Source organism: Crocodylus porosus, unplaced genomic scaffold (assembly GCF_001723895.1).
Source record: "Crocodylus porosus isolate Cpor-Errol unplaced genomic scaffold, CroPor_comp1, whole genome shotgun sequence".
Taxonomy (NCBI): Eukaryota; Metazoa; Chordata; order Crocodylia; family Crocodylidae; genus Crocodylus; species Crocodylus porosus.
In genome coordinates, this window is record NW_017728947.1 from 95,876,580 (window position 1) to 95,903,574 (window position 26,995).

The 26,995-nt window shown below is 40.8% G+C and overlaps 1 protein-coding gene across 1 annotated transcript; it reads left to right on the forward strand.

The window, feature by feature from the left end:
* HHIPL1 (HHIP like 1) lies at positions 1-26,995 on the forward strand. The gene is made up of 8 exons (XM_019552495.1): positions 1-669; positions 5,347-5,490; positions 7,540-7,868; positions 9,842-9,968; positions 10,549-10,694; positions 15,788-15,869; positions 17,709-17,791; positions 25,547-26,995. The coding sequence occupies exons 1-8, from the start codon at positions 77-79 to the stop codon at positions 26,182-26,184; spliced, it is 2,142 nt and encodes a 713-aa protein (XP_019408040.1). The 5' UTR covers positions 1-76; the 3' UTR covers positions 26,185-26,995.

The following is a 26,995-nucleotide window of genomic DNA, read 5'->3' on the forward strand; positions in this document are numbered from 1 at the left end:
TGTTCATTCTCTCTCCCTATAGGAATGCTCCCCCTATGCTGCTCACTTATATGATGCTGAGGATCCTTCCACTCCTATGAGGACAATAGCAGGGCTCTGTCAAGACTATTGTGTGGAGGTGTGGCAAAAATGCAGGTCCATGTTTCGTTACCTCTCTACAGATAAACAGCTAGCAGCACTGGAAAACAACATGGCAAAATTTTGCCACTATTTGTCCCTTGATGATGTAGATTACTGTTTCCCACGCCTGTTAACAAATGCAAATCTCAATCATAACCTTGGGCTAGTGACAGCCGACTCGGAGGGTTGTCTCCAGTTGTGCCTAATGGAGGTGGCTAATGGTCTGCGGAATCCTGTTGCTATGGTGCACGCTAACGATGGCACTCACAGATTCTTCATTGCTGAACAAGTTGGCTTAGTTTGGACCTACCTTCCTGATCGGTCAAGGCTTGAAAAGCCATTTCTAAACATCAGTGAAGCTGTACTTACATCGCCTTGGGAAGGAGATGAGAGAGGTTTTCTAGGTATTGTCTTCCATCCCAAATTCAAATTTAACGGTAAAGTGTATGTCTACTATTCAATAGAAGTTGAATATGAAGAGAGAATCCGGATCAGCGAGTTCAGAATTTCTTCTGATGACATGAATACTTTGGACCATGGTTCTGAAAGGTATTGTATACACATTTATCTTTCAAATTCATTTAAGAATTTAGAAGACAACACATGCATTTTTTTTTACTACTAATTATAGTAGATTATATTTATTTGGCTTAAATTAGACCAACTTCTTTTTATTATGACATTTAACTTTAGATTTTTAATGTACAAAAATCAGAAAATTCAGAAGTCTATTTCCCAGAGTAACTGTAGCTCTTCTGTAACTTGGTACATATATGAACAATATAAAAGACATGGGTGTTACATGAATTGAACTCACTAGAATAATATATTTGAATTTCCTGATTTTATGTCACAATTTTTCACTAAATTCACCTTAAAAATTAGGTATTTAATTTCCTTGCATTGTATGTTTCCTAGTTTTTTGTTATTGTTTTGGGTTTTTTGAGGAAAACTTTCATCACACATTCAAATATAATTCTCCACTGTGTGGTTTGAATGTATTTGTATTGAAAAGTCATTTAAGTCAGCATGAATGAAGTCAAAGCTATTACAGCAAAGATGAATTTGGGCCCAGTGTACTTAACTGAATTATGACATTCCTTTTGATGTTATCCACTTATTTATTTTAATGAACATACTTTCAAAATTTATGTATGTCATTTTTGAAAGCATACTGATTAAAATAAATAAGCTGTGTTTCTTTAAATTATCCCATGCTTTTGGGATAATATTCCATATTCTAATCATATTCATAGGAGTAATAATCTACAGCTCAGTACGCTTAAAACAACTAGGAAATAACTTTTATTATTTTAACATATAACTGTTTTGCCAACCAGGTCTGAAAATTTCTCTACTTACTGCTTATGCTTATCTAAAAAAACCTGTTTCTCTTTCTCTACCGACAGTTACATGAATATTGATCTAAAAGAACTTTTTCCTCTGGTACTACCCTCATATAGATTGCCCATTTGGGATTTACCTGTTTTGACTAACCATCTCTCTCCAGATGTTGTCCTAGGGCATGTGTAGGTGAAACAGGGGCTCTAAATTGAAGCAGTGAGTTTTAAAAAACACCATTTCAATTTAGGGCCAATTAAACCCCTGTGTTGTGCACACACCCCGCTGACTTACCTGCTTCTCCGGCAGGGGAGGGGAGGGTGAGCTGCTGGCGGGTGGAGCAGTCCCTAGGTTGCAGGGTGGGTTGGTGCTTCCCTCCCAGCAGCAGCCCCCCCAGGCGGCACCCACCCGCAGGCGGCACCCACCCACAGGCGCCTGGTTTGGCCGGTTGCAAGGATTACCGCAGCCACGGAGTGAAGTACCAGGCCCCCATGCAGCACAGGCAGGCAGGCTCTGAGGGGGTAGAAAGGTCAGGTTCATCACTTTTCGTGATCAGAGCCTGCTTTCCTGGGTTGCTGCCAGGCTGCCTGCACCAGCTTCCTGCAGAGCTGGGTGGAGCCCGCCACCAAGGTGTTGAAACACCAACATCATTAAAGCAGTGCAAAGGCATTTAATCCACTTTAAAGTGTTGTGCGCACATGCCTGTCATTTCATTTACACATGGCCCTAATTTCAATTTTCTCCCTTCTTTCTGCCTTTCAGTTTCTTTCTCTATGCTTATAATTATGTATATGTATTATCTGCTTTTATATGTGACTGTGGTAAGCACAGAAGTGAGAAGGATGATTAGGGCTTAAGTATTGGGAAACCTATGTTTTTCTCCCTGTTGTGTCTCAGACTATCTCTGGCAAGTCACTCAGGATCTCTGTGGTTCAGTGTCCCAGCTGGAAAATTCCAGGAATGTTGTGGGGATAAATACATTAAAGAGTGTGAGGTTCTCAGGTACTACAGTAATGGGGAAAACAAAACAAGTATCCGAGCTACATGGATAAGAACAATTTATTTCTGTACAACATCCTGTTATATATTTGTATGAGACATTATGTCAGATTTCATTGGTTATTATATGTGCTAAACAAATATGCCTGGGGTTATGAAACTGTGGAGTCCTAACAGAACTCATTAAAAAGAATGTATTTCGCACTTAATAACCATAAGTGCTTTTGTACTTGCGGTTAGTAAATAATACAAAAACATTCATAATACAATGAATTGGCTCTTCCTCCTTGTTCTATAATGGGGCATCATTAAGTATAATGTAAAAGGTTTGGCTTCATAAATATTGGTGTATCATTAGATTATACGGTGAATTAAGAGACAGACCAAACCTTTAAGTGAAGCATTTGGAAACGGAGCTTTTTCTTGTATTTAACAATGTTTATAGTTCTGAGTTTGACTAATCTGATCCTGCTGTTGATACACACTTAAAATGGACACATACTTGGAATTCTGCACGAGAGAGAGAGAAAGAGAGTGCAGAACTGGTTTGTAAATCTTATTACCACACAGTTGTGATTTTTATGACAGCAATGGGTTGTATTTATTTTAAGATTTTTATGGTAGGATCCATGATGTGCCAGGTACTTTCAAACACTCAAGGATGGATGAGTTTTGCTCCAAAGGGTTCACAGTCTATCGAAAGGCAGTGGTCAGGATAAGAGGAACAGCTTAAATAAAAGTCAGATTAGTTTACTGTAAGCAACACAGAAGCAGTGAATCTTTAAAATAAATTTAAATTTGTACAGTAGATATTGGAAAATGGATAAAGGACTCAAGCCTGTGAACATGTACTCCTATGTGCTGTCAAGTTAAGGACCCATCTGGCTCTAAGTTTGTAACATCCCATCCTTCTGTTACAGCCTAAAGAATGAAACTATGGTCTTGTTATTGGTATGACTCCCATTGACTTCACTGAAGTAGGTGAATCACAGTCCTGTAACCTTGTGCAGAGCTACCTGAGTTTTCTTTAGCATTAAGCATGAGAATATGATATAGTCTGTTTTTGTTTCATAACTACTACTGAAGTCATTTTGTCTTGACCTACTTTGATTTTTTTTTTTGCTCTGGGAGAGGTGAATGGAATTTAGTTTTCTATTGAAAACATCGTCTTTCTTCATTTCTATAGTTGATGTACTGCTGAAGCACTGCTCTGTGCCAAAGATGAAGTTCAGTAGTGGGTAATGTGATCCCTAGATAGTTCATTTGGCTGTTTACTATGTTCTTTAGGAATTTTCAGGAGTGGAAGGGCTCCCTAAATGTTGTTCTTTAATGAAATATGTTTACGAATCTAAAGAGATGCTGTAAACCTGAAAATCTAATTGGCCTTAAAAGCAAAGGTAAAAACAAGCAGATATTTATACCTGTGAATTACACTGCCAAGTTTTATGGCTTTGCAATCACATCTTTCTATTTTTTACTTTTTTTACTACCCGGAATTGAATGCCAAATGCTTTAAGTAAACAGACAGAAAACAAGAGATACTTTTTTTTTTTCTTTCAAATTCCTTTCAACTGTTAGATGTTGTTATGAACAATAGTCACTATAATACATTTTGGAGGAGTATTGCTCCCCCTCTATGCAGCGCTGGTCAGGCTGCAGCTGGAGTACTGTGTCCAGTTCTGGGCGCCGCACTTGAAGAAGGACATGGAGAACCTGGAGAGGGTCCAGAGGAGGCCACTTGTATGGTTGGCGGCCTCCGTGGCCAGCCCTATGAGGAGAGGCTGAGGGACCTGAATCTCTTCAGTCTCCATAAGAGGAGACTGAGGGGGGATCTTGTGGCTGCCTACAACCTTATCAGGGGCCACCAGCAGGGACTCGGGGAAAGTCTGTTCACCAGGGCCCCCCTTGGAGTCACCAGGAACAATGGCCACAAGCTGAGGAAGGATAGGTTTAGGTTAGATATTAGGAAGAACTACTTCACTGTAAGGGTGTCCAGAGCCTGGAATGGGCTTCCCAGAGAGGTGGTGCTCTCACCTTCCCTGGAGATCTTCAAGAGAAGACTGGATAAACTCCTGGCTGGGGTCTTATGACCCCTGCCACCCCCAGTGTCATTCCTGCACATGGCAGGGGGTCGGACTCGATGATCTGTCTAGGTCCCTTCCGACCCATTGATTCTATGATTCTATGAGTATACTGGTTGTGTATGTTCCCTTTAAAAAGTCCCTATAATTTTTTATTCAGTAATTAACACATTCCAGGAGCAGGTAAATTATTGCTTATATAATTCTACTTAATAAGTTGAATCTCTACCATTGAATACAATTATTATTTAATAATTTTAAAGAGTTATTTATTTGAAAGTAAGAATTGTAGCCACATTGTGCCATGTACCATACAAATGCACAAGTAAGCCTGGATCATTAAATCTGATTTAAAACAAGGTGCAAAAACTGAGAAAAACAGGAGGAAGAAAAAGGATTAGGACAAGAGTAATACAAGATAATATCACATGGTTACATAGGTTTTAAAGCACTGTTCCATAATATGGTTCCATATTATTAAATTTTTTGTGGGATAACAAAGTATGCTCAAACATTGTAATTTCTAGAATTCCAGATGACAAGTGTTCTTTATTGTACAGGTCAAAAAATGAATCATTTTAAAAAGTATGTTCAGAGCAAAATCTAGCTCTGTGCCTATAATACATAAGAAAAAAGTCTCCATTAGTTTCTCTAGAGTTGTGGTGACCAATATTCTGTAATCTGAGAGTGGAGACATTTGAACTGATACTCATACCATTTTGTATGTAAAGGATTGTGTTAAATTAATATGCCTTTTGCTTATAATTTGCCCAACTGATAATACTTCATTCCTGTTTTTGATTAGGATAATTCTAGAGATAGAAGAGCCAGCTTCTAATCACAATGGAGGAGAACTACTCTTTGGAGATGATGGCTATCTTTACATATTTACTGGGGATGGAGGAATGGCTGGAGATCCTTTTGGGACATTTGGAAATGCTCAAAACAAGTATGAGCGTCTAAGTGTTTGTGTGCTGCTTGCATCTTCCTTTTTTTAAGTAGAAGAGAGAAGCTATGGGAAGTACAGCTGTATTTTTCTTATGCTTATTGTTTCCTTAACGTTATGTATACATAAACATGCACCACGTATGCATATGTGCACATATATATAATGCTTATTCCTGTAACTGAATTTAGAGCAGCATATTTTAATTTCTCTAGAGAAAAAATTACAGAAATTGTCTCTGATTTTAATGTAAGCACCTATTGAACCTACATATGTTCTGAACTTAATCCAATTTTCTGGGGGTTTTGCAGAGTAGTTAATTGGTAACAGGGGACAAGAGAGGTTTTCACCTACAAACCTTTAGTTTAAATCTGCCTAGTTGATAGTTGTAAAATGTCATTACCATCTGAATCCTTTTCTGTGACCCAAGTAAAATGTAAGGGTTTTGGTTTTTGTGACCAGAACATTAGCAAGTGAACCATCCCCAGAATTGGCAGACAAGGTTCTTTGCATGAATCTGATATCTTTTATTAGACCAACTTAAATAGTTGGAAAACAATTATTAAGCAAGCTTTCGGGTTCAAAAAGCTTGTCTGCCTATGTCCTTAGACCAACATGGCTACAGCCTACACCCCTGTATCCCCAGAACTGGCATTTTTGCTGGCAGCAACAAGGACAGTCTCTGGATGGGCAGGGGAACTGCTGTTACACTGGAGGGGATCCCATTAATCCTCACTTCTGGGTCACAGTGGGAAAGCTTGTGCTGCCACTGTTCTGGGATAAATAGACAGCTGCAGTTTGAAGCATTGTCCAGCCCACATCTTTCATGAATAATAAATTCACTTGGACACCAATTCTGCTAACTCTTACCTGACAGATTAATTTTTCTCCTATGAGTAGTCTCACTAAAGTCAAACAAACTGATATGTGCTTAAAGTTAAACAAATAAATGACGGTCTGCAGTATCAGGGCCTCATTTTTTTCCTTTAAATCACTTTTTCTTTTGCAGAAGGGAGGGAAATGTCCCCTTCTAACTGGTTCAGAGAGGTATAAATTTATGTATGAGATGACCTCCTTCAGCTGCTATGAATGGACTTGTAGAAAGCAAGATTTCTAAACAGAAGGGAATTTAAATGCAAAAGATAGAGGAGACACTGCTGAGAGATGAAGGTGGCTTGAATAGGTTAACAGGGGTAAACAAAGCCACTAAGTCATTTAGGGAAATAGGGTTTTAAAAGCTAGTCCAGGTAATGGCATAAGAATCCATAGTCTTTGTTGAGACCAAGCCTCATACAGTTCAGTCTGTGGATGATTTCTTGTTTTGCAGTTTCATGTTCAAGTAGGTTTTAAAAGTTTTTTTTAAAAAACAACTTCTCTGAGGCGATGGAATGTCCAGGGAAGTTATGAAAAGCTACAGAAGTTTTGCCTATGAAAGCTTATTCCTCTCTCTGAACCAGTTAATCTCAGTGGTTCTCAACCTTATTAGTCTCAAGGCACCTCTTGGAAAATGTCAACCCTTAGCTTTCAATCAGTTTTTAGCTAGGGAAAAATAAGAGAGAAATTCTTCTGTTGCAAAGAGTTTGACAAGACCACAACAGATCCAAATGTTTTCAACACTGTGGATTCCTATTTGAAGTCTTTGTGTTTATCTTTTGAATCATGTAGGTGTTTGCAAACTTAGCAGTGCCAACATTGAGTGGCAGTCTGTGACACCATGGTTGAGAACTGCTGCTCCAAGGGGACACCTTGCCCTGGCTTTTGCCTGACTTCAGACTAATGCAGCTAACTACCTCTCTTTTTTCCTTTTGCATAATGGTACAAATCCTATTCTCATTTACATCCCTTGCAAAGCTATAGCTTACTTCAGAAAGAGGAGGGTAGCTCCCATAATAGTCAATGGCATGATTTTTTTGGTGCATCGAACAATGTATACTTTCTGAAACAGAACTGAAGTCTTAAAATATACTTTTTTAATACTTATCTTTGGATAAGAATGCATTTTTAATGAGGTGTTCTTTTCTCTCTCTCCCTCTTTTCTTTGTACAAATACAGATCAACATTGTTAGGCAAAGTACTCCGGATCAATGTGGACAATAATGACCGTGGGCCTCTCTATAGAATTCCTTCAGACAACCCATTTGTTAATGATCCAACAGCTCGTCCTGAAGTCTATGCCTATGGGGTGAGGAATATGTGGCGCTGTTCTTTTGATAGGGGTGAACCCTATACAAAGGAAGGGAAAGGGCGACTTTTCTGTGGAGATGTAGGACAGAATAAATTTGAAGAAATCGACATCGTAGAGAAAGGAAAAAATTATGGCTGGAGGGCAAGGGAAGGATTCAGCTGCTATGATAAAAAACTTTGCACCAATTCCTCAATAGGTAATTGTACTTTCTAAAGAAATGACCTTAATATCCTGTTGTGCTGCTTCCTGTGCTTTCATTTTGAATTTTTCCTTTCACAGGCTTATTGTTCAGTTGCAAAAACATGTATTTTATGGCTTAAACTTGGCAGATGCAATCTTGGCCTGGGAGTGAATTGAGCTAAAAAAACCCAACTAAACATAAAATAACCATTAATACATTACCATTAAGAGTTATGAGAAAAATGATATTAGCTCTAATGCCCTGGCTGTTCCACTTCTTGGCCCAATGTGCTGCTTATTATACCAAACTGTGCCAAATTTTCATGGAGCTGCTGTAGTTTGCACAAATGTGCATATGGGATGATTTTTAATTTTGCTACATCAGCTACATATTATCAAAAGTCTGCAAAGTAGGAACAGTTTGCATTAACTTAAAGTACTCCCTTGTCCCTGAAACATTAATATTGTGCTGCTTTTTCTCCATAACTCACAAATGGTTTCTTTAGAAAAAGAATTTCTGCATGCAAGTAATCCTGTAGGTGGATTGCTTGCTTTGCCTACTTTTAAAAAGTTATTGTACATGCAACATGCTTTTTTTCCTGCTGGAAAGCAAAAATGCTCATAAATTAATTTTTAACACTTGGACTCAATACAGATGCTAGCTGACTAAATTTTGATCCACATACTGAAGAGCATGTGTTGTGCTACAAATGAGAAAAACATGCTGTAAATGAGTCCTCTAGTGTGTACACAAAGTGCATATAGAATACCTTCTCCTCTTCCTGGATTTGTGAGTGATGTACATGTCATTTTGGGCCTGCTCTTTGGGAGTTGTAGGTGCTTGGGATCTCTCAGGATCAGGTGCCATATTATATAGTAGAGATGGCTTTCTTAATAAGAATGGTTTATTAGTTTTCTGGCCTACACAAAGGAATTGTCACCTGACCAAAGGAGGTGATGTCCTTGCCCACACTATCCCATGTCACCAATGGGGTGAGTTATAATCTTTGGGACAGAAGAGCTGCTAGATCTCCATTTATGTCCTATCAGTACTAGTTCTAGTGTGACTGTAGTAGTACATGAGAGATTGGATACTCTAAAGCATCGCAGTGAGCACAGTTCAGCTGTTTGATGGTCAAACAGAGCCAACTGAACATCATAGGGGCATTTGAAGGGGGGACTGCAGGATATGCCAAGCCAGAGCTGGCAGAGTGAAGCCTTCAGGGTTGTGAGAAAACAGAGTGGGGAAAACATGCTAGGGAGAAAAATAGTTTTTCCTTCTCCTGCTTCCTAGCTTTTATGAAGGAGGAAAAGAAGGGGGAAAAGTAAACACCTCTTGTCTTGATACCCAGAATGGAAGAGAAGATGGGGAAGGAAAGACAGAAGCATTTATCCTGGACCACAAAATGATCACAGCATGCTCTCAACCCTAGGAATGCCTTGTGGGCCTTTCAGGAGGATTTTACATGAAGAGTGTGATGTTGTCAGAGCATCTTATCATAACTATTGATTCTCTTTAGAGTTAAAGTCCTCTCCTTGGCTCTGGTCTTGACAGGGTCTGAGCATCCTAATTCCTTGCAGCCCTGTTCAAAGACAGAGGGAAGGGAAGGCTCAGGAAAGCAGCTCAGCCTCTCCTGTAGCAATGTTTAGTTAATCACAGAGCATGGAATTATCCTTCATGAAATTATTTTACACAGCCTCTTAGGCCTCTTAGGTCAACTAGCAGCTCCTAGTTATCACAGCCATTTCAGGAAAAGCATTAGTTAGGGTGAGGGAGGGCATTAGTCAGGGTCGTTTGGAGAGGCTAAAATAAAAATGAAAACAGAAGTAAATGTGATTCCATTCAGTAGTTGGTTTATCACATAACAAGAGACTGGTACATATCTAATAACTATCCAATTTAATAACTATCTATCATTCTCATATGTAGAACAGTGACTCTGCCTCATACATAAACAAGGCAAGATAAGTATCTTTTCCCCTCCACAGATGATGTGCTTCCAATTTATGCTTATCCACACAAAATGGGGAAATCTGTTACAGGAGGCTATGTCTATCGGGGTTGTGAGTCTCCAAACTTGAATGGGCTGTACATATTTGGTGATTTTATGAGTGGGTAAGTGCATGTTCCAGTCACTCAGCGAGCATTAACTCCAGCTGAAATTCTCTACTTATGCTGCATATGTCTGCAAATGCTTATGCAGTGTAACCTTTGCTGACTTGCTGCTACTTGCTGGTTATACCCTGAGTGCAAACCCTTACTGCTTATTACAAGAGACTCAAGTAACCTATTTTATATACCACATTTCTATATTAGTGTGCACTAATGTTATTACCACAACAGCAGTAGATGTTTCTGATTCATTCAGTGCAAGTACAAGCAAATGTATATCACTTTGACGTTTATGTAAAATGATAAAAGCAGAGTACAGTAAATGAGTATTCTGCATTTGGTGTATCCATAAAGACTTCTCCAATGCAAAGTGTCCAACTGCAGAGAATAGTTCCAAAAGTATTTGTCCAGAATGAGAATCAATTATCTGATACTGATAAGGCTCACATTGCGTCTAATGTGAACTGAATGCATTCATCCCCTCACAGGGTTGGGTACTCTTTATTATCGCATCTGGCACTGATGGACTAAATGTATCTTTGCCAATTGCCTGATTCAAGTTAATTTTATTTTTGTCTTGCAGACGTTTAATGTCCCTGAAAGAGAACCGTGCTACTGGACAATGGCAATACAATGAAATTTGCATGGGAACAGGGCAGACTTGTGTGTTCCCTGGTCTTATCAATAACTACTATCAATATATCATCTCTTTTGCAGAAGATGAGGCAGGTAATTGAATAATATAACACTGAATTTTGCTTTGTCTTCAAGTGAAACATCTAGGAGTGGGTAGAGAGAAGGTAGTTAGTCACATTTAGTGCCATAGCAACAAAGTTTGATGCCTGGGGCAAAGCCCGCAGTAGCAGCCTGCCCTTGCCCCACACACAGATCCGGGGGACAGATGCCTCCCCGTGCTTGCTTGGGAGTGCACACAGAGGCGGAAGCCCTCCCCTCATCTCTGTGCCCCACTAAATGAGCTGTTTGTGGCTGTGCTCTGCACCCCACCCTGGCTGGGCAGCGCTTGTTAGCATACCTTTGCTTCGGCGCCCAGGGCAGTTGCTCTGCTCGTCCCTCCCTTGCTACGGCACTGGCCATGTTAGTCTGAAGTCAGGCAAAAAGCAAGGTAGAGATGCACCTCACGAAAGCTTATGCATCTCTGATTCAGTTAGTCTATAAGATGCATCTAGGAATGAAAATACTTTTATAGATTAAGGGATACAGATTCTGGGAGGTAGCTCTTACAGAAATCACAGAATAGATGCATTCGACAACAGGTTCTCCAGAAAAAATTACCAGAAAAAATGCAACACATAATTTTCAGGTAGTGTCATCTTCCCTGACCAGCCCAAGTTCAGTCACAAGAGATCAGGAAATCCGCTTGGCATATTTTTACATTGATTCATTTACCTTACCTCCTGAACTACTATCATTTCAGAAGACAGTGAATACTTGGAGTAAATATGTTTAAAGACAATTTAGAGAGGGAAAACTCAAACTTACTCTTGAGAAAACCATAGAAACTGCACCTTAGTACTAGCAGGCTGTGCAAGAAAAATGGTATTTGATACAAGTTAATGCTTTGGGCTTGCCTGTTGACTGGCCATGATATTATTAATGGGTAACAGAAAATAATCTGCAATAAGCACATATTAGTGAAACTTGCTTAGACTGTCCTAGAATATTTTTTAATTGAAAGGAAATTTACAAATGAGTTTTACATTGTTAGAGTATCTGGCAATCTACAAATTGAAAACACTTGTTATCTTTACTTTTAGCTTCAGCCTCCAGCTAATCTTACGTTAATGTCAATGACAGTTTTGCTTAGGTAGGGAAAAAGGATTTGGCCTTAGTTATGTTTTAAATATATTTTTAGAGAGATCTCAAAGTAAGTTACCTATAGTTTATACTGCACGAGTGAGTTCATATGATCTGAAGTCAAGGGAATAGAGGATCTTAGGGCAAAACTTGTCATTGGTTATCTCTGTTACTACACAGATCTTGTTAATTGCTTGGGACTGAAAGGCCAAACACACTGTATAATTTATAGCTGTAGACAGACTAGAGTTGCTTAACAAATGTTTAATGTGGTTGCTAAGCAGCAGCATGGATGACTTTGAAATTTGGGATTTTGTGCTTTTATCCATTGAAATGTCTGTTGGCTTCTGATTGTAATGACTCTTGCCAAGAACTCTGAAGTATGTTTCTAAAAATCATTGTTTTTCCTGAAAGGTTGAGCAGATGATGTTTGACATAGATGGTGGGGAATAACTGCATATACAATTTTCCCATTTTTAGCTCTTTTTTACGTGTTCATTTTAGTAAAATGGAGAGAAAAGGTATCTCTAATTTAGTATATTTCTTTCTTTTGGGTTTTCTTGGGCATCTGCAGAGAGTTTGGTTTATAACATTACTTGTCAGTGATTTCAATAGCACCTTCCTTACTGAAATGTTCATTTATAGGGTTATTACTTAGAGTGTTATCATACTCTCCCATGGAACTGCAAACATACATCTTCATATATTTTATGGAATTCATGTAAAACTGAATTAATCTTGAAAACCAACTCACTAAAGGAAGATAATGGAACTGTGCCTACATCAGAGGTTGGCAACCTAGGGTCTGCGAGCCAGATCCAGCCCCTGGAGCTATTTGATCTTGTCTGCAGAGCTGGGAGGCTTGGGCAGTGGAAGGCTTTGCCCACATTATGGCCAGGATGAGCTTTGTCACAGCCAGGTGATCAGGATCTTTGCCTGTGCCAGGCCATGGCCAGTGAGAAGCAGCCGTGGGCAGGCCCTGGAGCTGGTCTACCTCAGACCCTAGCTGGGTTTCCCCAGCCCACTGCTGGAAAATGTTGTCAACCACTGGTTTGTGTATGGCATGTATAAGAAATAGGATTTTGTTTTGTTTTTACCATTTTTGGAAAGGAAAAGAGATGGTGTTGGTTTTGCTATCAAGCCTAGGATCATTACTCAGGTGCCAGAATTGGTGCATCTCATGACCCGTCGTCTTCAACTGACTAACAGACAACATGCAGCAGCCATCAGTGCCCCTGCCCTTGACGCAGATGGTAAAACTTCATCTAGAAATCTGTTCTAAAATGAACCAAGTCCTATCATCTGTTCCTAAAGAAGATAAGATAATCCTTCTTGGCAATTTTAGTGCTAGAGTGGGCAGGGATCCTGAGCTATGGAAAGGAACTCTGGGAAAGGAAGGGGTGGGGAAAGTCAATTCAAATGGATTTTTTCTCCTGAACAAGTGTTCAGAACATGATCTCATCATCACGAACTCCTTATCCTGCCAAAGCAACAAACAGAAGACATCAGGGATGCATCCCCAGCTCAGAACACTGGCACCTGATTGACTATGTACCTGGGACATGCTGTAAAGATGTCTGACAACTATCTTCCAAAATGGGTCCTATACTCCTAATCACTGATGGTCAGTGCTCTAGAGGCAGGCAAAATAAGAGATACAAGGACACCTTGAAGGCCAATATGAAGAAATGTGATATTAACATCATACCTGGGAGACTCAAGGACTGAATTGCTCCAATGGTGCCATGATGTTTGACAAGACACCAGTCATTCTGAGCAAACTCGCCTCATTATAGAGGCAGATATAGATGAGAGAGACCAAGGGAAAGAGCTGTGACCTGACATCATCAGGATTAACTCCTTCCTCATAGAACTCTTTGCCACATCTGCAGTCAGACATTCAGATCATTAATCAGCCTTCTCAGTCAGCTACAGATTCACCATTGATTTCCTTATGTACTGGAAGACTCATCCTCATACCAAAGGACTGGCACCACTGCCAGATGTTATACATGTGTAAGGATTAGATTGCTTGGTTCAGTTTCTCTGCATGTTTGAATTTGTGAGTAGGGCAGTGACTTTAATCAGATGCAGGTATTTGGAAAATTACACATGAGTCATGGCACTTGTAGGGACAAAATATGAGAGAGCCTGGGGGATTTCCATAAGTAAACACAATGCAAAACCAGGGTAAAGACCTTAGGATTTCCACATGAGGTACACTAAAGTTTCTGTGTTGACCTGATCTTGGCTCTCCTGCTGCTGCTTCCTTTTCTCATCTTCACTGTGCTCTCAGGAGACTCCGTAAAGAATCTAAAAGGTTAACCTTCACCCTCCCCTTCCCTCTCCCCAGCTCAACTGCCTTGTGTATCCTTTTTGCTTTCCTGAGTGATGAACCCCAAGGAGCCCAGAGAATATCCTTTACAATGTGTCTGAGGCCATGGAGTATCTTCTTTATGCTCCAGAGCAGTGGTCTCCAAAGTGGGGTGTGTGCAAGACAATCCACTGGGGTGCAGGAAGAAAATATTAGAATTTCTATTTATATGTACATTTATATAAATATACATATATTGGGGGTGCGTGCTCAAAAATTTTTTACTGATAGGGTGCGCGAATATAAATATACATATATTGGGGGTGCATGCTCAAAAATTTTTTACTGATAGGGGTGTGCGATCGAAGAAGTTTGGAGACCACTGCTCTAGAGGTGAAGAATGCAGTGCAACCTTATTGCAATGGCAGGACACTGACAGCCCTCACCCCCCTGCTTTACTTATGGCAAGTTAGGATACTCTTGGCATTTTAGGGGCAACATGCCTTGTACTTGTGCAAGGGGTTGATTGTATAGTTTTTAGGAATAAGTTAGACAAGACCTTGTATGGGATGGTTTAAACAGAGGTGTTCGTGCCTCAGGCAGAGTGTCTAACAAGTTGATGTCTTGAGGGCCCTACTTTTTCTATGCTTCCGTGATTTATCAGGCAGGCTGGTCGACAAAGGGAGTGGGAAAATCAGTGAGCTGTGGCATCAAATTCTCCAGGGTAGATGGGGCTGTATGAATAATCTTCATCTAACCTACTTGATAAAAATGGAACTATTAAAAAGCATTTTTCTCCAATTACTTGAAAATGTTTGCAATTTAATTCTTGGTACATAACCATCCTGTCCATTTTGTTGTATTTTATAATCTGCTTTTTCTGTGTCAATGTATTGCTCAAGTGGTGTGTACCCAAACAGACTGATTACTACTAAGCTGGGTTCCTGAGATGAGTAGTCCTGTTTCTCTACTTGGAAGTTCACTTACCTTGAATATTGTGTAACAGGCACTTTGAAATTTGTACTCTGGCCAGAATCTGCTAGATTATTTGCACAAAGTGAACATGAGAGGGATGCAAACACAATCAAAAGAACTTTGTTTAAAAATTAAAAATGAAGCAAATATTGGCCAAATTTTTTGGATGATTGTCCAGCCCTAACTGTTCAGTTGATCAGAGCTGTGACAATCCCATTGCCTTTCTCATGAGATACACATCCCATGTATGAGAGCAGACTAAAGATTCAGGAATCATAGTGTTGCTCCTGCATAAATTAATCCAATGGGATAAATGAACAATCTTAATTGTAGTTCATTTTATGTTAACATACAGTATTCAGGAGGGAATTGTTTTTAAATGAATGAAGTGATTGCACAGAAGACTCAGTTGATAGTTGGTGTGTTGGATGTCTTAATATTTAATGAAAATTTGTCAAAATAATTTATGTTAATGTGTAAACATATATCCACATAAAGTACTTTTTATGTTATGGCTCTAGAATATTTTTATGAATACCAATAATTTTTTGTTTGATTACTTGTAACAAAGATATGAATACATTTCTCGGAGTTTCCTTTGAAGCTATGCTGTTGGCACTGAAGCTGCTGCTGTATGATGCAGAGATAGTGCTTTCACTCTGTGTAGGACTAACATTCACGGAAAGCTTTTATATCTGTTTTCATGTATCTTTCTAAGGAGAACTTTACTTCATGTCTACTGGGATTCCAAGTGCCACTGCTCCCAATGGAGTAGTTTACAAGATAGTAGACACATCTCGGTAAGAAAAGCTTTTATTACAAAAATTGAATTTGATTCTTTGGACTTGGGTTCAAATGTAATTGATGACTGTGGGTTAAGTAAATTGCTCTTATTTCCCTTAGCTTCTCGTCAGACAGTAACCGTTTTAATCAGGGTTGGCCTTAAAATGGAGAGCTGTTGCCAAATGGTGGGAACAGATGTGGTCTTCCATTGTCTTTGTGCTGCCATAAAAATTTTAATAGTGGTACAAAGTGACAGGTAATAGTTGTTCATAAATTTGGTTGCATGTATTATGCTGCTTCATTGCACTGGATATCTATTTATTTTATGGTAGGAGAGCATGGGCATCCCAGAACTTCCCACACTCTCCTACCACCCCAGGCAGGCACTCCCAGAGCTTCAGGGGCCTAATCCTATATGTTCCACAAATTCCTGTGGAGGATTGAGTGCCTCAAATCCTGGGAACATATGCCTGGCTTTCCCTGCTTCTAGAGACATGCCCTTCCCCAGGAACCACAGAGGTTGCTGGGAGCACATCCCTGGAGGTGGGGGAACATATCTTTCACTCTACAATGTCAACAGGTGGGACAGCAGGCAATGTGTTTTGCTCAGTGAAGTGGATCAGTTATGCTGAGACATATCCCAGCACAGATGATCTGCTTCATTTAGTGACATCTATTTCTAGCGTAAGCATCACCATACTGATGTTCTTGGTTCCCATAAGGCTTGCTGTCTGCACCCGCTGGTGGTCATGGACTTGCTTTTCAGCAGGTTACTTTTTTTTTGCTGATTGTGAAGATAACCTGTTGTCTTCTAAAAAACTAAGCTGCTATTTTATAGTGGGTTACTCTTTCAGACTTGTGCCCAAATGAATGTAGTCTTTAAGAATGACTGATACGTGTTCTCAGCCCCACACTTCCCTGCTGCTCAGGATTTGTAGAATGGCTTACAAGAGTGTAGAATATCTAGCAGTCAGTAAGTGAGAGAGGTGTTCTTCACATCCAGTTACTGCACTCTTATTCCCAGACAAAATATATACACACTACTCTCTCCTGTAGGGATTTGTACTGTATTTGTGCATGTGTAAAATTTATCCAGCTGTTGCACAGTTTTGCAAATCCTCAGAAGAGGCCATCAACGTAACAAGACAAACATAAGAGAGGAAAAATGGTTGCTTCCCACGTTTAGAATCTCAACAGGGAGGGACACTGCCATGGCAAACAAGTTTGTGCCAAACTGATGCATCATCTTAAGGGAATGTTTCTATAAAAGGCACACTGAATGTAGAAATCTGACATGAAGCGAATGCACTTCTGGTGCTGCTTAAAAGAGCAACTCATTGTATCAACTTCCAGATTTTTTTTTCATTTAAATACTTTTGTCTAGCCCCTTTTTATTGCTATGTTGATTATGGTCCAAAGTGAAGTGTTGTGATTTTGTTTTAAATATATAAAAAATTTAATGTCATCGTGTTTCTATGGAAATCGCTTAGGAACTTGCATGTGAAACATGGCTCTCAGTTCAGATAATAAATATTGTGTAGCTTTATAATTATCTTTTCAGTTTGAGTCACCTCTTTCCATATTGCTTAAGCTTGCTAATGATTCTTACCTTGATGTATTAGGCAATGGTAGGTTAAAATGGAGTCAAAATATTTCATATGCTGGTGAATATTTGAACTCTCTGATACCTGGAGAAAAATAGGATTTTTCTGTAGTGTTAAGGAGGCTATTTGGGTGATTTAAATAGAATGTTTTTCCTTGTAGATGCTAAATTCATTAAGGATGCAGTGGACAGGAAAAATACTCCTGCTACTAGTGGAAAGCAATTCATCTTGTATTATGTCTCTTTTTCACAGGAGAGCGCCACCAAGAAAATGCCAGGTTGAGCCTTTGCCAGTGAAAGTAAAAAGCAGGCTTCTAAAGTTTGTGCCAAAAGAGAGTAAGTAACTTCTTGTTTTGTAGTATTGATGCATGTTAGTAAACAATAAATATATTTCTCTGTCTTTGTGCAGATGCAGGCTGCCCAGAGCTTCACCCTTCAATGTATTCTTAACATTGATTTATACATAAAGCATTTGAATATAAAAAATTAGTTCAGATAAATCATTTGAGTATGAATTATTTAACCACTCCCTTCCATAATAAACATTTTATGTCAACTTTATCTTCTTATATGACCTTTTCCCATTCATGCCTGTTTTTCCTGTCTCATGAAGAGTAGCATGGGTTTTTGATTGGGAACATCTAGGGTGCATCTACACAAGATGCTTTACTGCACAGTAAACTAACCTACTGCATAGTAAGGCATCACTGTGTAACCATGCACAGCAACTACTGTGCATTAAAACAAGCTAATGCATGGTTTCCTACTACCTGTAAATACAGGTAGTAGATTTACTGTATATTAGTTAGTGTGCAGTAGTGCACAGTTAGATAGATTTCATAGACATTAGGGCTGGAAGGGACCTTAGAGATCATCAAGTCCAGCCCCCCACCCAAAGGGCAGGAAGTCAGTTGGGGTCATAGGATCCCAGCAAGATAAGTATCCAATTTACTCTTGAAGGTGTTCAGTGTAGCTGTTTGAACCACCTCTGATGGCAGGCTGTTCCAAACCTTGGGGGCTTGGACAGTAAAGAAATTCTTCCTTATGTCCAGCCTGAAACGGTCTTGCAGTAGTTTATAACCGTTCAACTTCGTCATCCCTTGGGGCGCTCTGGTGAACAAACGTTCCCCCAGAAATTGGTGGTCACCCTTGATAAACTTGCAGGTGGTCATCAGGTCACCCCTGAGCCTGCCCTTTTCCAGGCTAAAGAGCCCCATGGCTCTCAGCCTGTCATCGTAAGGTCTGTTTTCCTGACCTCTGATCATGTGCATGGCTCTTCTCTGGACTCTCTCAAGCTTCTTCACATCCTTTTTGAATTGTGGAGCCCAAAACTGGACGCAGTACTCCAGCTGCTCCCAGGCAGCAGGGGGTAGAAGAACTGTCCCCTCTGCCAGGCAGCTGCCTACTTTCCAGGCCACACTCCAATTGGCAGCTGCCAGGGAAGGGGACAATGTTCCAATCTTAGAGCTGGGCCCCAGCAGCGGGCAGCTGCCAGGGAAAGGGACAGTGTCCCAGCCCTGGCTCTAATCTCAGAGAGATAGCAGGAGGCAGATGCTTGGGGCAGGGCTGCAGGGTGGGAAGCAGCTGCCCTAGAAGTGGAACAGCTTTCTCCCCCCAGCCCAGGCCTGACCTTGGTGACCCCTGCCAGCCTGGCTGCCATATGGGAGCAGCATAGGTCAGGAGTAGCCCTGCCCCATGAACTGCTCCCATGAGGAGCAAATTTTCTCCTGACAGGCGCATGTGTAGACATGCTCCCAAGGAAAGCTTATTGTGCAAAATTTTACTGAGCAGTAAGCTTTCTGCACATTAAGTGCATGTGTAGATGCATCCCTAATATCCAAGTCAAATAGCACAAGCAGTAACAGGCAGATGAGGGGGGACAAAATTTTTCAGTGCTTCACCTCAAATGCCACAAGCCTAAAAAATAAGATGGGTGAACTAGAATGCCTTGTATTAAATGGTGACTTTGATATAATAGGTATCTCAGAGGCCTGATGGAAGGGTGATCATAGAATCATAGAAGTAGGGTCGGAAGGGACCTTGTAGATCTTCAAGTCCAACCCTCCGCCCGGGCAGGACAAAAACTGGGCTCAAATGACTCCAGCCAGGTACGCATCAAGCCTCTTCTTAAAGACCCCCAGAGTAGAAGCCAGCACCACTTCCCTTGGAAGTTGGCTTCAGATCCTAGCTGCCCTAATTGTGAAGTAGTTCTTATGGATGTCTAATCTAAACCTCCTCTCCAACAATTTGTGGTCATTATTCCTTGTCATGCCAGGGGGTGCTAGGGGAAACAAGGTCTCTCCCAAACCCTTCCAGTCCCCGCTAGTGAGTTTATAGATGGTGACCAGGTCCCCCCTCAGCCTTCTCTTGTGAAGGCTGAACAGGTTCAGGTCCTGCAGTCTCTCATTGTAGGGTCTGCCCTGTTGTCCCTGAATCATGCGGGTGGCCCTCCTCTGGACTGTCTCAATGTTGTCCACATCCCTCCTGTTATGATAATAAACAGGATACTGTTATACCAGCTTACAAATAATACAGAAGTGACAGAGTACTACTATTTGGGGATTTGAACCCGGGGTAGCCGAGTCAGCAGATAGACACTGAGTCCTCAGTGTTCGGCCAGTTCCGTGATAGCACTGAGGACCCAGCTTCCATTTGCTGGCCCCAGGTTTGAATCCCTGTTTTACTATGAAGGAGATACAGGTAGAGGAGTGGCACTGTATGCTAAATATAGTGTAAACAGTAGCAACACAAAAATATTATCTGAAAGGAAAACTACCATAGAATTCCTGCGGATAGAAATGCCATTCTTGAATAAAAAGAATATAGTACTTGGATTGTAGTCCCAATTATGATATGATTAGGGAAATTAGAGAAGCTGCTAAAATGGAACAAGCAATAATAATAGGAGACTTCAACTATCCTCACATAGACTGGGTAAACACATCATCAGAGTGAGATGTGAAGATAACATTTTGGATATAGTAACTTTTCTGGGAACCCACAAAAGGAAAAGCCATTCTTGACTTAATCCTAAGTAACACATAGCACCTGGCTCAAGAGGTATCTTTTGGTAAGCCACCCTTTAATAGCAACCGTACCCTAATCCCATTCAGCATTCCAGCAGCATTCTAGAGTCAGCCAAAAACAACTACCATACTGATATACTGCTTTAGGAATGGAAATTGCACAAAAATGAGGAAGTTCTAAAGAAGTTAAAGGAGTGATCAAAAAGTAAAAGGCCTGCAACCAGCTTGGAAGTTGTCATATTAGAAGCTTGGGAAAAGCATATGCCACAAATCAAAAAGGATACCAAGCAGGGGGGCAGTGCGGAGCCCAGAGCCAAAGGAAGGGGGCCAGGGAGGAGCTCCAGAGTTAGGGGGCAGTGAGGAGCCCCAGAGTTGGCATGGGCGAGAAGGCCCGGAGCGGGCAGTGCAGGACAGGCTAGAGGGCACCGGTAGGGGTGCGGACTCTGAGATGAGCTAGAAGGCGCCGGCCAGGGTACAGATGGAGGGATAAGCCAGAGGGCGTCTGCGCAGCAGGGAGTAGGACAGACCTGAACAACACTGGATACATCTGCGAGGCTTGGGCTGTGGTATAAGGGGAGGACAGGAGCCGCAGATAGTGCCAAAGGCACTGAGACCAAAAATAGGCAGCCTCCCGTTTGATTAAGATCTTTCGATCAATCAAAATAACAACAAGGCATGGCAGGCGAGAAGGCGGGCGGTTGGCCCTGGATTGGTGTGGCAGGGCCCAGGGAGGCAAATAGACAGCCCCAGGGAGGCACCACTGCCACACTCACGAAATCTAGCAGGTCACACGTAAAAGTAAAATGGAGCAGGCCAAAAAAGAATTTGAGGAGTGTCTAGCAAAAGATGCTAAACTTATTCATAAAACTTTTTTAAAGACATCAGGAGCAGGGAGACAGTGAGAGAATCAGTGGGACCGTTAGATGACCAAGGTATAAAAAGTACACTCAGGGGTGATACGGCCATGGCTGAGAAGCTAAATTAATTCTTTGTATTGGTTTTGACCTCAGAAGGTTCTAGGGAAATTCCCATGCCAAATCAGTCCTCCTTAGTAGATAGGTCTGAAGAGTTGGACTATGTTCAAGTGACAACAGAAGATGTTTTAGAACAAATCAATAAATTAAATACCGATAGTGACCAGGACTAGATGGCATTCACCCAGGAATTCTAAAGACACTCAAAGGCAAAGTTGCAGAACTGTTGGCAATAGTATGTAATCTGTTGTTACAAAAGGCCTATCTGCTAGAGGATTGGTGGGTTGCTAACATAATAATATCCATCTTCAAAAAGGACTCCAGATGTGATCCTGGGAACTAAGTGAGTCTCACTTCCATCCTTGGAAAGCTGGTAGAATGTATATAAAAAATAAAATCAGCAGTCACGTGGACATATAATCTGCTGGGGAAAAGTCAGCATGCAAAGGAAACTCTTGCCTCACCAATCTGATGAAGTTCTTTTGGGGTGTTAAACACACAGACAAAGGGGTTGACATAGTATATTTGGACTTTCAAAAAGCTTTTGACAATGCTTTCATCAAAGGCTGTTAAACAAATGAAGTTGCCATGGGACTGGGGTGAGGGTTCTTTTGTGGACTGAGAGCTGGTTAAAAGATAGGAGGTGAAGGGTAGAGCCAAATAGTCACTTTTTAGGTCAGAAGTGGGGTCCTTCAGGGATCTGTGCCGGGTCCAATTTTGTTCAAAATGTTCATCAATCATCTGGAAACTGGGGTGCATAGTGAAATCATCAGTTTGCAGATATTACCAAATTATTCTGGGTAATCAAATCTGCAGAAAGATCTTACATACCAAGCTAAGTGAATGGGCAAAAAAATGACAGATGAATTTTATTGTCAATAATTGCAAGCCAATGCACATGGGGAAAAGATAACTCCCACTGTAAGTATTTGATGCTGGGTTCTGATCTAGCTGTTACTAGTTGTCAGGAAAGAGATGTTGGAGTTACTGTAGATAGTTCTCTGTAAATGTCAGCTTAATGTATAACAGCAACCAAAAAAGCCAATAAAATGTTGGGCATAATTAAGAAGGAAACTGAAAACAAAATGGAGAACCTTATCATGCCATTATACAAATACATGGTGCTCCCACATCTTGATTACTTTCCAGTTCTGGTCTCTGTTGTCTCAAAAAGGATGTAGTAGAATTAGAAAAGGTACAGAGAAGGGCAATCAAAATGATCAGGGGGATGGAGCAGTTGCCATGCCAGAAGAGACTAGGAAGGTTAGGAGTCTTCGTTTTGGAAAGGAGAAGGATGAGGAGGGATATAATAGAGGTTTATAAAATGATGAAGGGTGTGGACAGAGTGGAAAGGGCACTGTTATTCACTAAGTCCCAAAATACTAGAACCAGAGGGCATCCAGTGAAATTTGTAGGAGACAGGTTTAAAACTCACATGATAATTCATTGCCATGGGAGGTGGTAGATGCAGATAGCATATTCAGATTCAAAAGGGGACCAGGCAGATTACGGATGATAGATGGATGTATAGCCATTGAACACTACTGTTGAAGATGTGTCCTCTGGTGTCCCCAACCAGTAAGGGTAATGAATAGGGGATTGATCACGCTAAGTATCCGCTCCTGCCATTGTGAGGGACAGGATACTGGGCTAAATGGACCATTGATCTGAAGCAATGTGCCATTTGTATGTTCTTATGGGTTACCTGTCACCATTTCTGCAGTGGGATCTGTTTTTCAATGGTACTTTCCCCTGAGAAACCAATGAATTATGGGGAGTCTCTGAGTAGAGAAGTGCACTGTAAGAGACTCAGTATTGTGTCATTAGAAGGATGCAAAGAGGATTGAAAAGATGTGAGGGAATGGTAAAACATTTGGAGCCATTTCAAAAGGGGAACTACAGATTGGGAGTGCACAGCAGCTGTTACATTCTACCAGTTACAAGTAGACAACTTGGGAGTGATACAAATTTAGCAAAACAACTCCAGCCTTAGCACCTCTTCATCCAGGGTTGAAGTTGGAGCAGTTTTGCTACATTTATATGGTCGACCTCCCCCATGCCTGTTTCCACTGGTGCACATAAAACTGTTGGAATATAACAGCTGCTGCAGTGTTTAGATTAAGAGTCCCCCTTCACTTTTTAAAATAGCTCCAGATTTATGTTTGTCCAAACCCTGAGCTCCCACTACTTGGAAGTGGGAAAAGGATGATGAAAATACTCTCAGAAGAATCTTTTTAATCATTTAATCACCTACATTTCTGGAAAGATTCATAGATTACTTAAGGCTTTTTTTGATTGTCTGCTCCTAGATGCAGTATTGTACTGTTAAACATTGCAATGTCAACAATGTAGGTGAATTAAAGGTATAGAATCTAGTCACTTGCATTAAAAAATGCGTTATTAAGTTTTGACAATTAAAATAAAACCAGGAAATGCTATATCCATTGTATTCTGTAGTATTTATTTAACCACCTGGGCAATATTTCCTGTACTTGTTTGTGAGTAGGTTAATACTATATTACCAGAGGGAGCTTTCACATTTTTTATAGTTAATTGTAACTGTACAACCTTAAAAATCCATTAACAGTTCCTACTGCTTTGATTTCAGTGACAAACACTTAGGCCTTTATAGAGTGGTGCTTAACTTTCTGGCCCTTTGGGCTGGATGAGCGGCACAGGGCCGATCCAGGGGCTAGATCCAGCACATGCTTGCTGTGCAGAGTTGGTTCACAAGCGTTATCTAGTGCTCTGCGCCAGCTTGGGAACAATGAATGTTGTCGCTGCTCTCATGCCACCACATTTCCAGATCTGTGGAGAGTCCCACGAGCTAGATGCAACAACCCCATGTACTGAATTTGGCCTGAGGGCCAGAGGTTGAGCTTGCCTGCCTTGAAGGGTTAAGCCTAGCTAGTGCAACAAGCATTTAAACCAAAACAAAAAGTAGCACTGATTGCATTCAGTATACTCTCTCTAGAAATGTGAAAATCTCAGACTTAGAAAAATATTCTTATATGCATATTCAGTATACAGTTGGTAAACGTTCTTAACTTTGTTCATGCCAAACAGTTTAATCTTGGTTAATTATAAGTTATTTTCCATGTAAATTTCAAAATTCAGGATTTTTCAGTTTGCGCTTCCACATTAAGAAAATACAGTGGTAAAGAAGTTTTGTTCTGTCTTCCTTTCTCAAGTTAGGAAAACATTTTTGTCACTTTCTTTTCTTCTGCTTACTATAAAATGAATGATGAGTGAAGTTGGAGGAGTAAGTGCTAGGATACAAGTCAAGGAGTGATGATATCTTTTCAAGTGCATGTGGCATCGTCAGAACTTAGTTGACTATTATTCTGAATGATGCATCTATCCCTTTTGACTAGCCTAAGTTTATTTTTAAGTTAAAAGTAGAGTTTATATGAATAAGCAAGTCTAGTAACTTTCTGGAAGCTGAGGCAATAAAGTATTTTCAGCCCTTTGTAGTTCAAGGCTGCTTTAAAAAAAAACTTGTTTTGTGTCGTCCTGGCAACCCAAGTCTTTTTGCACATTCCAGTTACCAGAGAGAATTGATTTTGAATGTTCATGAGTCCAGCCCCACTGAATAAAGCATCTGACACAGTGGGGAGGCCAGAGCTCTCACAATCTGGTAATGATCCAATCATTAGTAATGAAGAGGACGGCAGAAGTAGAAGCATGTCTTTACAAATGCTTTTTTTGTGAGAGCCAGGAGCAGAGGCAGGGGACTTTATTCCTAACCATAAAACTTCAGAGTTTAACTGTGATTCTAAATGCACACACCTTGGCTGACACCTTATATCCTGTTATTAAATCATGCATGGAAATTTGTTAATGTATCGTCTTTTTTGTCTGACTTATTGGCATAGAGTGGTGCAGTCATCTGTGGTAGCCAAACATTCCTAAAAACAGTGGAAATTTTTAACTGATTAAATATTGGCTTAAAAAGTTATTCATTACTTACCCCATTCAAGTAAGGGAGCCACATAGAGGAATTGCATAAGCTGTAAACTCTGTTTTTATGTAGTTATTTTTAGCTGCCATAGCTCTACAGATTCATTATTACCTCCATTTTTCCTTAACAGAACTTATTATAAAAATACCAACCCAACCCCCCAAACTAAGACCCACCACCAAAGCTCCAGGGAGGGGTCGGCCAACACCTGAAGCCCCGAGTGCCACTACTCCAGACTGGATCGAACAACTCTTGGACCTTCTCAGAAATCAAAATAGATTGCAGACTACCACCAGAACGCCAACAACCAAGCCCCCAAAGTCAACAGCCAAGTCCCCAAAGCCCAGGAAAGGAGGAAAGAGTGGGGAGAGAAGAGGGCGGAGAAAGAAAAAACCCAGTGTTCCTCCACAACCCCAGAATGGTGCAGTGCGACTGATGAACAGGCAAGCAAGAGGAAGAGACCGGGGAAGGGTGGAGATTTACATCAATGGAGAGTGGGGCACAGTCTGTGATGACTTGTGGAACTCTCATGCAGCAGCAGTGGTGTGTCATCAGTTAGGGTTCCCCTATGTTGTCAGGGCCACCAAGAAAGCAGAGTTTGGGGAAGGGGATTCACTTAATATTCTTCTTGATGATGTTCAGTGTTCGGGACAGGAGCAGAACCTGCTGGAGTGCGTACATGCAGACATTGGCAAACACAACTGCAGCCATAAAGAAGATGCAGGTGTGATATGCAGTCACGAAGATGTTACAGACACTGAAAATTAATAACAGCACAGCAGGAAATGCAGAAATGGACTGTGAGCTCATCTTTCTTCTTCTCCTCCCCCCTTGCCCTTTTTAAACAGTGGATGCATTTACAAGGTTGTATTTACCCATGAGGATGCTACATCTGGTCTATGTAACTCATAGTTTTTTGTTCCTTTACATTCCATAATGTGTGTATTGGAGGGAAGAGAAGGTACAATGAATTATCATTTCAGTATATATATGGCAAGGGATTGGATTACAGGTAGAAGAAAAAATATCCTCAGGTAAGAGATTATGGAATAAAAAGACGTGCTCCTTTGTCATCTCAGATTGAATGAAGCACTGCATATCTTTAGGCATGTCTAGCAGTATTCTACCAAAAAGCATTCTCAAATGGCTCATTCCCCTTTTGCTTATGTCAGTATTAACATTGCCTGCCTAACTGTTCTGTCACCTGTAGTTTCACAGATGTTAGGGACTGGAAGAGACTTACAGATCATCAGGTCCAGCCCCCTGCACTTGGGCAGGAAAGACTGCTGGGATCAGATGACCCCAGCAAAATGGGCATCAAGACGCTTTTTGAAAAATCGCCAGGGTGGATGGACTATACCACTTCTGGGGGGAGCCTGTTCCAAACCCTCGGCACTCGACTTGTAAAGAAGTTTTTCCTTATATCTAGCCTGAAGTGATCCTCAGTCAGCTTGTGCCCATTATTTCTTGTCCTTCCCTGCGGGGCATTGGTGAATAAATGCTTCCCCAGGCCCTGATGTATTTATAGGCTGCCACCAAGCCCCCTCTGAGTCTTCTCTTTTCCAACCCAAACAGTCCC